Source organism: Haliotis rufescens, unplaced genomic scaffold, assembly GCF_023055435.1.
Source record: "Haliotis rufescens isolate VD_foot unplaced genomic scaffold, xgHalRufe1.0.p SCAF_6, whole genome shotgun sequence".
Lineage (NCBI taxonomy): Eukaryota > Metazoa > Mollusca > Gastropoda > Lepetellida > Haliotidae > Haliotis > Haliotis rufescens.
Genome location: NW_025964334.1, coordinates 4,786,396 through 4,802,422, shown reverse-complemented (window position 1 = coordinate 4,802,422; position 16,027 = coordinate 4,786,396). Strand labels below are relative to the sequence as shown.

The 16,027-nt window shown below is 44.4% G+C and overlaps 1 protein-coding gene across 6 annotated transcripts in view; it reads right to left on the bottom strand.

The window, feature by feature from the left end:
- LOC124120055 (histone-lysine N-methyltransferase SETDB1-like) overlaps nucleotides 1–16,027 on the bottom strand; it is a 74,290-nt gene that overhangs the window by 23,983 nt on the left and 34,280 nt on the right. For 3 of the 6 annotated variants that reach the window (XM_048386124.1, XM_048386126.1, XM_048386127.1), the window contains exons 22-25: nucleotides 15,610–15,703; nucleotides 14,415–14,590; nucleotides 12,383–12,439; nucleotides 5,283–5,417 (exon numbers count right to left, since the gene is read on the bottom strand). In XM_048386124.1, coding sequence (XP_048242081.1) covers nucleotides 5,283–5,417; nucleotides 12,383–12,439; nucleotides 14,415–14,590; nucleotides 15,610–15,703 — 462 coding nt within the window. The remainder of the gene's footprint in view (nucleotides 1–5,282; nucleotides 5,418–12,382; nucleotides 12,440–14,414; nucleotides 14,591–15,609; nucleotides 15,704–16,027) is intronic. The other 3 variants (XM_048386125.1, XM_048386128.1, XM_048386129.1) reach the window with 3 other exon arrangements.

The following is a 16,027-nucleotide window of genomic DNA, read 5'->3' as shown; positions in this document are numbered from 1 at the left end:
GATTTTATTTATCATCCAACATCATTCTTCCAACTTTCTTAGTTTGTAGACAGTAATTAGCAGTGTCTTAAGTGTAAAAGGTACTGCTAACAGATTCAGTAGCAGAGCCATTAGTGATGTCATTTGATTGTGACGTCATGGTAACCAATGATGTCACAATGGTCTATAAAGCATTGTGATGCAATTTCATTGCAGCGACATCTATAATGTAGATTTCACAGGGATCTAATAATAGTACTACCTGCATGTTCCCGATCTGTACTATTAATCATCTATACTCAGGGACTATTTTGTTCTACTTGTTTGTTTTCCAGTAGCATTTGAGTTGACAGAGTCACAGATAAGAGCAAATAGGAAAGACTAGAATGATATTAATGTGGAATTATAATGTATGTGTTATACCAAAGGCAGGCTAGACATAACAACGTCCTGCCACACAGTCATGAATATATACATGGAATACCCAACTTGTACTCCACTTATGGTAATATATATATAAAGGTATATTTATTCCGAAGTCTAAAATGAAATCTCATAATTTGTCCTTAAGAATTCCTTCGGAAAATAAGTTGTATGACAGACCTACAGTACAACCTGGTCTGACGGAGACAACAAAACTACCTGTCCAGACAGACACACATTACAACCTGCTCTGATGGAGACAACAAAACTACCTGTCTAGACAGACACACAGTACAACCTGGTCTGATGGAGACAACAAAACTACCTGTCTAGACAGACAACAGTACAACCTGCTCTGATGGAGACACTCAGAACAAAACTACCTGTCCAGCCAGACACACAGTACAACCTGCTCTGATGGAGACAACAAAACTACCTGTCTAGACAGACACACAGTACAACCTGCTCTGATGGAGACAACAAAACTACCTGTCCAGACAGACACACAGTACAACCTGCTCTGATGGAGACAACAAAACTACCTGTCCAGACAGACAACAGTACAACCTGCTCTGATGGAGACAACAAAACTACCTGTCTAGACAGACACACAGTACAACCTGCTCTGATGGAGACAACAAAACTACCTGTCCAGACAGACAACAGTACAACCTGGTCTGATGGAGACAACAAAACTACCTGTCTAGACAGACACACAGTACAACCTGCTCTGATGGAGACAACAAAACTACCTGTCCAGCCAGACACACAGTACAACCTGCTCTGATGGAGACAACAAAACTACCTGTCCAGACAGACACACAGTACAACCTGCTCTGATGGACACAACAAAACTAACTGTCCAGACAGACACACAGTACAACCTGCTCTGATGGAGACACTCAGAACAAAACTACCTGTCCAGCCAGACACACAGTACAACCTGCTCTGATGGAGACAACAAAACTACCTGTCTAGACAGACACACAGTACAACCTGCTCTGATGGAGACAACAAAACTACCTGTCTAGACAGACACACATTACAACCTGCTCTGATGGAGACAACAAAACTACCTGTCCAGCCAGACACACAGTACAACCTGCTCTGATGGAGACAACAAAACTACCTGTCTAGACAGACACACAGTACAACCTGGTCTGATGGAGACAACAAAACTACCTGTCCAGCCAGACACACAGTACAACCTGCTCTGATGGAGACAACAAAACTACCTGTCCAGACAGACACACAGTACAACCTGGTCTGATGGAGATAACAAAACTACCTGTCCAGACAGACAACAGTACAACCTGGTCTGATAGAGACAACAAAACTACCTGTCTAGACAGACAACAGTACAACCTGGTCTGATGGAGACAACAAAACTACCTGTCTAGACAGACACACAGTACAACCTGGTCTGATGGAGACAACAAAACTACCTGTCCAGACAGACACACAGTACAACCTGCTCTGATGGAGACAACAAAACTACCTGTCTAGACAGACACACAGTACAACCTGGTCTGATGGAGACAACAAAACTACCTGTCTAGACAGACACACAGTACAACCTGGTCTGATGGAGACAACAAAACTACCTGTCCAGACAGACAACAGTACAACCTGGTCTGATAGAGACAACAAAACTACCTGTCTAGACAGACAACAGTACAACCTGGTCTGATGGAGACAACAAAACTACCTGTCTAGACAGACACACAGTACAACCTGGTCTGATGGAGACAACAAAACTACCTGTCCAGACAGACACACAGTACAACCTGCTCTGATGGAGACAACAAAACTACCTGTCCAGACAGACACACAGTACAACCTGCTCTGATGGAGACAACAAAACTACCTGTCTAGACAGACACACAGTACAACCTGGTCTGATGGAGACAACAAAACTACCTGTCTAGACAGACACACAGTACAACCTGGTCTGATGGAGACAACAAAACTACCTGTCCAGACAGACAACAGTACAACCTGGTCTGATAGAGACAACAAAACTACCTGTCTAGACAGACAACAGTACAACCTGGTCTGATGGAGACAACAAAACTACCTGTCTAGACAGACACACAGTACAACCTGGTCTGATGGAGACAACAAAACTACCTGTCCAGACAGACAACAGTACAACCTGGTCTGATGGAGACACTCAGAACAAAACTACCTGTCCAGATAGACAAACAGTACAACCTGGTCTGATGGAGACACTCAGAACAAAACTACCTGTCCAGACAGACAACAGTACAACCTGGTCTGATGGAGACACTCAGAACAAAACTACCTGTCCAGATAGACACACAGTACAACCTGGTCTGATGGAGACACTCAGAACAAAACTACCTGTCCAGACAGACAACAGTACAACCTGGTCTGATGGAGACACTCAGAACAAAACTACCTGTCCAGAGAGACAAACAGTACAACCTGGTCTGATGGAGACACTCAGAACAAAACTACCTGTCCAGACAGACACACAGTACAACCTGGTCTGATGGAGACACTCAGAACAAAACTACCTGTCCAGACAGACAACAGTACAACCTGGTCTGATGGAGACACTCAGAACAAAACTACCTGTCCAGACAGACAACAGTACAACCTGGTCTGATGGAGACACTCAGAACAAAACTACCTGTTCAGACAGACAACAGTACAACCTGGTCTGATGGAGACAACAAAACTACCTGTCCAGACAGACACACAGTACAACCTGGTCTGATGGAGACACTCAGAACAAAACTACCTGTCCAGATAGACACACAGTACAACCTGGTCTGATGGAGACAACAAAACTACCTGTCCAGACAGACAAACAGTACAACCTGCTCTGATGGAGACAACAAAACTACCTGTCCAGACAGACAACAGTACAACCTGGTCTGATGGAGACACTCAGAACAAAACTACCTGTCCAGACAGACAAACAGTACAACCTGCTCTGATGGAGACACTCAGAACAAAACTACCTGTCCAGATAGACACACAGTACAACCTGGTCTGATGGAGACAACAAAACTACCTGTCCAGACAGACAACAGTACAACCTGGTCTGATGGAGACACTCAGAACAAAACTACCTGTCCAGATAGACACACAGTACAACCTGGTCTGATGGAGACAACAAAATTACCTGTCCAGACAGACAACGGTACAAACCTGGTCTGATGGAGACAACAAAACTACCTGTCCAGACAGACAACGGTACAACCTGGTCTGATGGAGACAACAAAACTACCTGTCCAGACAGACAACGGTACAACCTGGTCTGATGGAGACAACAAAACTACCTGTCCAGACAGACAACGGTACAACCTGGTCTGATGGAGACACTCAGAACAAAACTACCTGTCCAGATAGACACACAGTACAACCTGGTCTGATGGAGACAACAAAACTACCTGTCCAGACAGACAACAGTACAACCTGGTCTGATGGAGACACCCAGAACAAAACTACCTGTCCAGACAGACACACAGTACAACCTGGTCTGATGGAGACACTCAGAACAAAACTACCTGTCTAGACAGACAACAGTACAACCTGGTCTGATGGAGACAACAAAACTACCTGTCCAGACAGACAACGGTACAAACCTGGTCTGATGGAGACAACAAAACTACCTGTCCAGACAGACAACAGTACAACCTGGTCTGATGGAGACAACAAAACTACCTGTCCAGACAGACAACAGTACAACCTGGTCTGATGGAGACAACAAAACTACCTGTCCAGATAGACAAACAGTACAACCTGGTCTGATGGAGACAACAAAACTACCTGTCCAGACAGACAAACAGTACAACCTGGTCTGATGGAGACAACAAAACTACCTGTCCAGACAGACAACGGTACAACCTGGTCTGATGGAGACAACAAAACTACCTGTCCAGACAGACAAACAGTACAACCTGGTCTGATGGAGACAACAAAACTACCTGTCCAGACAGATAAACAGTACAACCTGGTCTGATGGAGACAACAAAACTACCTGTCCAGACAGACAAACAGTACAACCTGGTCTGATGGAGACACTCAGAACAAAACTACCTGTCCAGATAGACAACAGTACAACCTGGTCTGATGGAGACACTCAGAACAAAACTACCTGTCCAGATAGACAACAGCACAACCTGGTCTGATGGAGACACTCAGAACAAAACTAACTGTCCAGATAGACAACAGTACAACCTGGTCTAATGGAGACACTCAGAACAAAACTACCTGTCCAGATAGACAACAGTACAACCTGGTCTGATGGACACAACAAAACTAACTGTCCAGATAGACAACAGTACAACCTGGTCTGATGGAGACACTCAGAACAAAACTAACTGTCCAGACAGACACACAGTACAACCTGGTCTGATGGAGACAACAAAACTACCTGTCCAGATAGTAGAATGTTTGGGAATTTTCCTACTTTTAGCTATATACTGTATACTCTTACGTCAGCTATTTCTTTATCCTTTAATACTGATATAATCCTTTATATACTAGAAGACCTTTTTCAAAAATCAACATAACAATAAAATTAACCACAATCCCCAGCATCTACCTGACATGAAACGAAGGTACATTTGTACATTTTTACAAACACTTCCCACGTAATCACAGACTTCATGCAAAATACATTATAACACTGCCAAACAACATGACCATGTAGTACACAAAGGGACATGGTCGTCACCATCAATCATAGTAATGCAAACCAAACAGCCAGATGGAAACAGTGGCAACGTAAACGGCGCAACGTCATCAACAGAACCAACGTTCTACTTAGCACTGGAACACCACTGTACATCATGCTGTGACCGGCCGCACACTGGTTTGTATAAGGATAGGAAATATCAACCAACATGACTCGCCATTCTTTGTTGTCCCCACTCGCGGCAGTGTCACGCTTAATTACGATCTTCTTCAACTTTTCATCCTTCCTGTCTGAGCTCTCTATGCTTGACTGACTTTCAAGCTTAGACGTTTTGTTTCTTTTCCTGGAAATAGATATCAGAGAAGTTCATATTTTGTATGACCCTAGTACGGGTGTGACAATCACTGTGCAACAATCACTGTCCATAATGTCGTAGCCAGTAATGTTTCAGGCGAACTGGTAATCCACGTCGTGGCCAGTATTGTTTTGAGCAGATCGGTAATCCTTCATGTCGTGGTTCCTAATATTTCAGGTGGACAGCTAATCCGTTATGTCGTGGTTCCTAATATTTCAGGCGGACAGGTAATCCATTATGTTGTGGCAAGTAATATATCAGGTCTGCATGTTTGTCATGGCCAGTCTTCATGCTGTAGGCCACAGCGACCAGTGTTGTAGATTAGTGACCAAGGTTGAAGTATAGTGACCAATGTTGCAGGATACTGACCGATGTTGTAGAATAGTGACCAATGTTGTAGATTAGAGACCAATGCTGCAGGATACTGACCGATGTTGTAGATTAGTGACCAATGTTGCAGAATAGTGACCGCTGTTGTAGGATAGTGATCAGTGTTATAGGATACTGACCAATATTGCAAGATAGTGACCAATGTTGTAGATAAGTGACCAATGTTGAAGTATAGTGACCAATGTTGCAGGATACTGGCCGATGTTGTAGAATAGTGACCAATGTTGTAGATTAGAGACCAATGCTGCAGAATAGTGACCGATGCTGTAGATTAGTGACCAATGTTGCAGAATAGTGACCGCTGTTGTAGGATAGTGATCAGTGTTATAGGATACTGACCATTATTGCAAGATAGTGACCAATGTTGTAGATAAGTGACCAATGTTGAAGTATAGTGACCAATGTTGCAGGATACTGACCGATGTAGATTAGTGACCGATGTTGTAGATTAGTGACCAATGTTGCAGAATAGTGACCGCTGTTGTAGGATAGTGATCAGTGTTATAGGATACTGACCAATGTTGCAAGATAGTGACCAATGTTGTAGATAAGTGACCAATGTTGAAGTATAGTGACCAATGTTGCAGGATACTGACTGATGTAGATTAGTGACCAGTGTTGTAGATTAGTGAGCAATGTTGCAGAATAGCGACCGCTGTTGTAGGATAGTGTCCAATGTTGTAGATTAGCGACCAATGTTGAAGTATAGTGACCAATGTTGCAGGATACTGACCGATGTTGTAGATTAGTGACCAATGTTGCAGAATAGCGACCGCTGTTGTAGGATAGTGACCAGTGTTGTAGGATAGTGACCAGTGTTGTAGGATAGTGAACATTGATTTAGCATAGTGACCAATGTTGCAATATACTGACCAGTGTTGCAGGATAGTGACCAGTGTTGTAGGATAGTGAACATTGTTTTAGCATAGTGACCAATGTTGCAGTATATTGACCAATGTTGCAGGATAGTCACCAATGTTGTAGATTAGTGACTAATGTTGTAGATTAGTGACTAATGTTGTAGAATAGTGATCAATGTTGCAGGAAAGTGACCAATGTTATAGGATAGTGACCAACGTTATAGGATAGTTTCCAATGTTGTAGGATCGTGACCAATGTTGTAGGATAGTGACCAATATTTCAGGTCTGCATGTTTTCAACGGCCAGTCTTCATGCTGTAGGCCACAGCGACCAGTGTTGTAGATTAGTGACCAAGGTTGAAGTATAGTGACCAATGTTGCAGGATACTGACCGATGTTGTAGAATAGTGACCAATGTTGTAGATTAGAGACCAATGCTGCAGAATAGTGACAGATGTTGTAGATTAGTGACCAATGTTGCAGAATAGTGACCGCTGTTGTAGGATAGTGATCAGTGTTATAGGATACTGACCAATATTGCAAGATAGTGACCAATGTTATAGATAAGTGACCAATGTTGAAGTATAGTGACCAATGTTGCAGGATACTGACCGATGTAGATTAGTGACCAGTGTTGTAGATTAGTGACCAATGTTGCAGAATAGTGACCGCTGTTGTAGGATAGTGTCCAATGTTGTAGATTAGCGACCAATGTTGAAGTATAGTGACCAATGTTGCAGGATACTGACCGATGTTGTAGTTTAGTGGCCGATGTTGTAGATTAGTGACCAATGTTGCAGAATAGCGACCGCTGTTGCAGGATAGTGATCAGTGTTGTAGGATACTGACCAATGTTGCAAGATAGTGCATCGATCTATGAATTGGGTTACGATGACAAGTCAGCGATCCTGGCCACCTGATCCTGTTAGTCGCCTCTCACAACAAGCATGGATTGCTGAAGCATCCGTTCTAACCTGGCATATACATGATTAAACTACTGGGTGTACATCCTGAAGAAACCTGTATTTGATAACATACTACATTCAGCTGAAACACATCAACATGCATTGTCAGAGAAACAAGGATGCGGCCATGTCTTTACTAACGAAGAAAATATCACATATAATTGATAATTCTATCATAGCGTAATACTGACCCAGTTTAACAAGCCACCCTAATCTTCACATCTAGATCTAAAGCTGTTTCAAGTAATACTGTCTTAGGATCATCAATGAGAATGGCCTTCAGAAAGTGTGCATGGGTGAGTGAATAGGGCTTCATAGCAAACATGGGGAACAAGACCTTGGGTGGCTCCCAAGTGCCCCACATAGAAGAGGTAAGCATCATGACAGCAGAAGTATGTCAGAAGTTACTCAAACATTGCAACGTGCAGGGAGGAGAGGAAATGGTTCAGGCTGCAGCAAGCATTATTCCAGCTATAGTAAAGCAGCCTATAACTCAAGCTGGATCTGGGTAAACAAGTGGTTGACAGCATGAGCAACACTCCATGCCGTCAGGGTATGATGACACATTCAGAAAGGTCACACTTGAGTGAGTGAGAGGGTGATTTTATGCTGCTTTTAGCAGTATTTCGGCAACACTTTAACCACTAGGCTACCCCACTCCCTCGGGGTCACACTGAGAACCAAATATTCTCATCCTTCTATGATATAGATGAGATACTGGGTGCCTGCTCTGCACTGGACCCCCATAGACAAACATGGCACTACAAGGGACTGATTCTTCCCTGGACCCCATAGTGAGACAAACATGGCACTACAAGGGACTGATTCTTCCCTGGACCCCATAGTGAGACAAACATGGCACTACAAGGGACTGATTCTTCCCTGGACCCCATAGTGAGACAAACATGGCACTACTAGGGATTGATTCTTCCCTGGACCCCATAATGAGACAAACATGGCACTACTAGGGACTGATTCTTCCCAGGACCCCATAGTGAGACAAACATGGCACTACTAGGGACTGATTCTTCCCAGGACCCCATAGTGAGACAAACATGGCACTACAATGGACTGATTCTTCCCAGGACCCCATAGTGAGACAAACATGGCACTACAAGGGACTGATTCTTCCCAGGACCCCATAGTGAGACAAACATGGCACTACTAGGGACTCATTTTTCCCGGGACTCCATAGTGAGACAAACATGGCACTACAAGGGACTGATTCTTCCCTGGACCCCATAGTGAGACAAACATGGCACTACTAGGGACTGATTCTTCCCTGGACCCCATAGTGAGACAAACATGGCACTACTAGGGATTGATTCTTCCCTGGACCCCATAATGAGACAAACATGGCACTACTAGGGACTGATTCTTCCCAGGACCCCATAGTGAGACAAACATGGCACTACTAGGGACTGATTCTTCCCTGGACCCCATAGTGAGACAAACATGGCACTACAATGGACTGATTCTTCCCAGGACCCCATAGTGAGACAAACATGGCACTACAAGGGACTGATTCTTCCCAGGACCCCATAGTGAGACAAACATGGCACTACTAGGGACTGATTCTTCCCTGGACCCCATAGTGAGACAAACATGGCACTACTAGGAACTGATTCTTCCCTGAACCCCATAGTGAGACAAACATGGCACTACTAGGAACTGATTCTTCCCTGGACCCCATAGAGAGACAAACATGGCACTACTATTGACTTATTTTTCCCGGGACTCCATAGTGAGACAAACATGGCACTACAAGGGACTGATTCTTCCCTGGACCCCATAGTGAGACAAACATGGCACTACTAGGGACTTATTTTTCCCGGGACCCCATAGTGAGACAAACATGGCACTACTAGGGACTTGTTTTTCCCGGGACCCCATAGTGAGACAAACATGGCACTACTAGGGACTGATTCTTCCCTGCACCCCATAGTGAGACAAACATGGCACTACTAGCGACTTATTTTCCCCGGGACTCCATAGTGAGACAAACATGGCACTACAAGGGACTGATTCTTCCCAGGACCCCATAGTGAGACAAACATGGCACTACTAGGGACTGATTCTTCTCAGGACCCCATAGTGAGACAAACATGGCACTACTAGCGACTGATTCTTCTCTGGACCCCATAGTGAGACAAACAAGGCACTAATAGGGACTGATTCTTCCCGGGACCCCATAGTGAGACAAATGTGGTACGAGGGACTGATTCTTCCCTGGACCCTATAGTAAGACAAACATGGCACTACTAGGGACTGATTCTTCCCAGGACCCCATAGTGAGACAAACAAGGCACTACTAGGGACTGATTCTTCCCAGGACCCCATAGTGAGACAAACATGGCACTACTAGGGACTGATTCTTCCCAGGACCCCATAGTGAGACAAACAAGGCACTACTAGGGACTGATTCTTCCCAGGACCCCATAGTGAGACAAACATGGCACTACAAGGGACTGATTCTTCCCTGGACCCCATAGTGAGACAAACATGGCACTACTAGGGACTGATTCTTCCCAGGACCCCATAGTGAGACAAACATGGCACTACTAGGGACTGATTCTTCCCTGGACCCCATAGTGAGACAAACATGGCACTACTAGGGACTGATTCTTCCCTGGACCCCATAGTGAGACAAACATGGCACTACTAGGGACTTATTTTTCCCGGGACCCCATAGTGAGACAAACATGGCACTACTAGCGACTTATTTTTCCCGGGACTCCATAGTGAGACAAACATGGCACTACAAGGGACTGATTCTTCCCTGGACCCCATAGTGAGACAAACATGGCACTACTAGGGACTGATTCTTCCCAGGACCCCATAGTGAGACAAACATGGCACTACTAGCGACTGATTCTTCTCTGGACCCCATAGTGAGACAAACAAGGCACTAATAGGGACTGATTCTTCCCGGGACCCCATAGTGAGACAAATGTGGTACGAGGGACTGATTCTTCCCTGGACCCCATAGTGAGACAAACATGGCACTACAAGGGACTGATTCTTCCAGGGACCCCATAGTGAGACAAACATGGCACTACTAGGGACTGATTCTTCCCAGGACCCCATAGTGAGACAAACATGGCACTACTAGGGACTGATTCTTCCCAGGACCCCATAGTGAGACAAACATGGCACTACAAGGGACTGATTCTTCCTGGACCCCATAGTGAGACAAACATGGCACTACTAGGGACTTGTTTTTCCCGGGACCCCATACTGAGACAAACATGGCACTACAAGGAACTGATTCTTCCCTGGAACCCATAGTAAGACAAACATGGCACTACTAGGGACTTATTTTTCCCGGGACCCCATAGTGAGACAAACATGGCACTACTAGCGACTTATTTTTCCCGGGACTCCATAGTGAGACAAACATGGCACTACAAGGGACTGATTCTTCCCTGGACCCCATAGTGAGACAAACATGGCACTACTAGGGACTGATTCTTCCCAGGACCCCATAGTGAGACAAATGTGGTACGAGGGACTGATTCTTCCCTGGACCCCATAGTGAGACAAACATGGCACTACTAGGGACTGATTCTTCCCGGGACCCCATAGTGAGACAAACATGGCACTACTAGGGACTGATTCTTCCCAGGACCCCATAGTGAGACAAACAAGGCACTACTAGGGACTGATTCTTCCCAGGACCCCATAGTGAGACAAACATGGCACTACTAGGGACTGATTCTTCCCTGGACCCCATAGTGAGACAAACATGGCACTACTAGGGACTGATTCTTCCCTGCACCCCATAGTGAGACAAACATGGCACTACTAGGGACTGATTCTTCCCAGGACCCCATAGTGAGACAAACATGGCACTACTAGGGACTGATTCTTCCCTGGACCCCATAGTGAGACAAACATGGCACTACAAGGGACTGATTCTTCCTGGACCCCATAGTGAGACAAACATGGCACTACTAGGGACTTGTTTTTCCCGGGACCCCATAGTGAGACAAACATGGCACTACTAGGGACTGATTCTTCCCTGCACCCCATAGTGAGACAAACATGGCACTACTAGCGACTTATTTTCCCCGGGACTCCATAGTGAGACAAACATGGCACTACAAGGGACTGATTCTTCCCTGGACCCCATATTGAGACAAACATGGCACTACTAGGGACTTATTTTTTCCGGGACCCCATAGTGAGACAAACATGGCACTACTAGCGACTTATTTTTCCCGGGACTCCATAGTGAGACAAACATGGCACTACAAGGGACTGATTCTTCCCAGGACCCCATATTGAGACAAACATGGCACTACTAGCGACTGATTCTTCCCTGGACCCCATAGTGAGACAAACAAGGCACTAATAGGGACTGATTCTTCCCGGGACCCCATAGTGAGACAAATGTGGTACGAGGGACTGATTCTTCCCTGGACCCCATAGTGAGACAAACATGGCACTACAAGGGACTGATTCTTCCCGGGACGCCATAGTGAGACAAACATGCTGATTCTTCCCTGGACCCCATAGTGAGACAAACATGGCACTACTAGGGACTGATTCTTCCCTGGACCCCTTGTGAGACAAACATGGCATACTAGGGACTGATTCTTCCCGGGACCCCATAGTGAGACAAACATGGCACTACTAGGGACTGATTCTTCCCGGGACCCCATAGTGAGACAAACATGGCACTACTAGGGACTGATTCTTCCCGGGACTCCCATGTTGCCTGGACATGTGCGCCTACCTGGTGGCATGCTCTTTGTGCTCTACAGTCTGGTCATTTCCTTCACCAGCAAAGTCACTGAAGCAGAGACAGAACACAGTACAAATACAAGCCATACACACAGAGAAAGACTTACAGGGTCTGCATGGAAATAGGTGAGGTCTGACCCATTGTAACACAGAGTCGTGGGGTTCACCACAGGAACCGATGAATCTCCACGGCCTCAGAGTGCTAAGCCCATGATATGCAGTAACACATTAATACTGTAATCTACAAACACAACCAAAACACGACAGAGACTCCAACAATATACCTGCATACCTGGGGCTAAACACAGAGAATCCTTGACCTAGTTGGTCCAGAAATCTCAAGTTCCGGAGGTTTACTTTTAACATTATTATAACCTATTATTTTCAAGCATATGTCTACAAATCTATTTGCTGCTTACCTGGGAATTAATTAATCCGGGTGGTTAAGAACCATACCGTCTGGATTAATGAGGTTTCACTGTACATAAAAGAAACCTGGTTTGTTCTGAAAACATGGTACGACTAATTAACCAACCTTACATTAATTTTCATTTCTAGTTTGAACTCTTTTTCTCCAGTGTGGACAACAAATAGTTCAATTGTGACGAAAAATAATTCTCAGCTCAACATACACAAGGCAGTACAGAAGCCGTGTTTCCAGTGAATAAGGACCAAGTGGTAGTTTAATGTTGCATGTTAACAGTATTTATTTATTTCCCAACCTGAAAGACAATTACAACAGAGAGGAAACACACAAACATTGGTACGGTGTTGTAAGACAAGGTTGACAGTCGGAAAATTGTGAGATTTTAACCCACATCCACTCTGCACAGCCAGTCATGAAGCTCAGTCCTGTGTCGTAATGGGTATTGACCTGACTTTTGTATTCTAATTTACAGTGAGTGATTCATGTAATGTGATGCACATTATAATTCATGCGTTCTAATTTGTTATGAAACTGAATATAAATGGGCCCATACATTTTATTGAGTTTTGCTATGTTCACATTGCATGCATAATAGACACATTATTTAAAGGATGCTGGTAGCGAAAAGTTTTCCTTTTTTGATCACTGAATCTGTTGCTTATTTCTAAATTTCATTTCAATTCGACTTATCATGCTTGTAAACTTTGGCAACAAGATGAAAATAAGAATGATTTTGAATACTACAAGGTGCTGATATTTTTCAAATGTACTGTGATACATATTCATTAGTATTTCAAAACGTGGTAGACCAGTTATATCAAACACCTCTAGTCTGTTAAGTGAGTGAGTGCTTTTAGCAATATACCAGCAATATCACCAAGGGGGACACCAGAAATGGGCTTCACACATTATACCCATGTCGGGAATCGAACCTTGGTCTTCGGCGTGACGAGCGAGCGCTTTAACCACTAGGCTACCTGACCGCCCCTTGTCTGTTATGTGGAAGAACATGCAGTGTTGTACTAAACTGAGAGAGACCCGGAGGTTTTCAGTTTTAGAATTTGAATCCCCATTTGACCTATTATTTTCCACCATAACACCGAATATATGAGGTATCACATTCTGTCAACACTATTGTGTGAGCGAATCTCAGATTTCAAGCCCACAAGCACCAGGTCCTCACAAGTCAAGGGGACATAACTCTGCATATCAACCTGCAGCCCCTGATGAGGAAAGCATCATATATATATATAACATCAGGCCTATTTTCAAATCATACTGTAGAATTGTTTTGTTTTTTTGTTTGTTTGTTGTTTAACGCCACACTCAGCAATATTCCAGCTATATAAAAGCGGTCTGTAAATAATCAAGTCTGGACCAGACAATCCATTGATTGATATCATGAGCATCAATCCACGCAATTGGGATACGATGGGATATGACATGCATCAACCAAGTCAATCCACCTGATCCTGTAAGTCGCCTCTTACGACAAGCATAGTCGCCTTTTACGGCAGGCATGGGTTGCTGAAGACCTATTCTACCCGAGATCTTCACGGTCTTATACTGTATGACAAAAGGATGTGGTGATGCTGACCTGTCGGACGTGTCACTCGTGACTGCTTCATCCCCCTCTTCTTCAGCATCTTCATCATCGTCCCCCCCGATGCCCTGATCTTCTTCCACGTCGCTCTCATACCCCTCCTTCTGTCGCTCCACCACCTCGATGAAGTCCAGCTCGGCCAGGTACTCGTCACCATATTGTTTACCGTCCTGCCAGGAGAGTGAGTAAGTGAGTATGGTTTTACGCTGCTTTTAGCAATATTCCAGCAATATCACGGCGGGGGACACCAGAAATGGGCTTCACACATTGTACCCATGTCGGGAATCAAACCCGGGTCTTCGGCGTGACGAGCGAGCGCTTTAAACACTAGGCTACCCGACCGCCCCCATCCTGCCAGGACCACAGTGCATGTTCATCGGAGTCAGTCACATGGGTTAACACACGGAAGACAAAACATTTTATGGATAACAACTCCTTTACACCTTGTTACAACATTTCAGGGCTACTTCTTGCCCTTTCATCATGTGAATACTGAATAAGCTATTTTAAGTTATATATACCAGTATGCTTCTCTTCCGTTTAGCCCATTGGCTTCCTTGTTATGTTCCTATACATAAGACCTCAAATACAAGCTGTTTGTTTGTTTGTTGTTTAACTCCTCACTCAGCAATATTCCAGCTTTATGACAGCGGTCTGTAAATAATTGAGTCTGGACCAGACAATCCAGTGATTGACATCATGAGCACTGATCCCTGCAATTTGTGATGACATGCATCAACCAAGTCAAGTCAGTAAGGGTGATCACGCGATCCCTTCAGTCGCCTATTTGGACAGGTATAGTAGTCACCTTTTACGGCAAGCATGGGTTGCTGAAGACCTATTCTAACCCGGATCTTCACAGGTTAGCTGTATGTGCACTTGTCTGAGTGTGAAATCAGCAACACTGGTAGGGCTCGTTAAATCTCCATCATCATCATCATCATGTATGTGTGTATAGAGGTGCTGGTTATGCAGGGGTCACAGGGCAGCCTATTTAAGTAATATCCACATTCAGCAGCCATTTTATCCATCGCCCATACTTCCCCATCATGAAAGTGTAACAGGGACATTTTAGACTGGAATCTCAACAGCCTGGTGAAATTGATCAAAAGAAAAGACAACTTGATAGTATTGTGGACATCTGCTACTTTTGACATGAGTTTTACCATCCCTACATCTAGTATGTTACCTCATTCGCTCCGCCCTCCGTCAACAGCTGCCCAGCGTAGATACAGATGAAGCCTCCCTTTGGAATGTCGTCAAGGCAACGCAGGCCCCACCCCCTAAATACAAAAAGTCACTGAACAACTTACAAAACAGTTAAACAGAAACTGATCTGTTTATTTTCGTCCAATCAAAAACAAATACAAAGACAACGTCAACAAACTTCACAAGTAATTAATCGACAAACTGAGGTCTCTAAAATGTCCTGACAATAGATCAGCATGTCATCTAATTTCCATACAGAAAAGTACCCTCGTAGACCACTGAACATATCAGTTTGAGTATGCCAAATATGTTCAGCATTGCCTGAAACTGGTCATTGCAGACTTGCCAAATATGCTCAGCACTGCCTGAAACAGGTTCAATGCTGACTTGCAGTATGC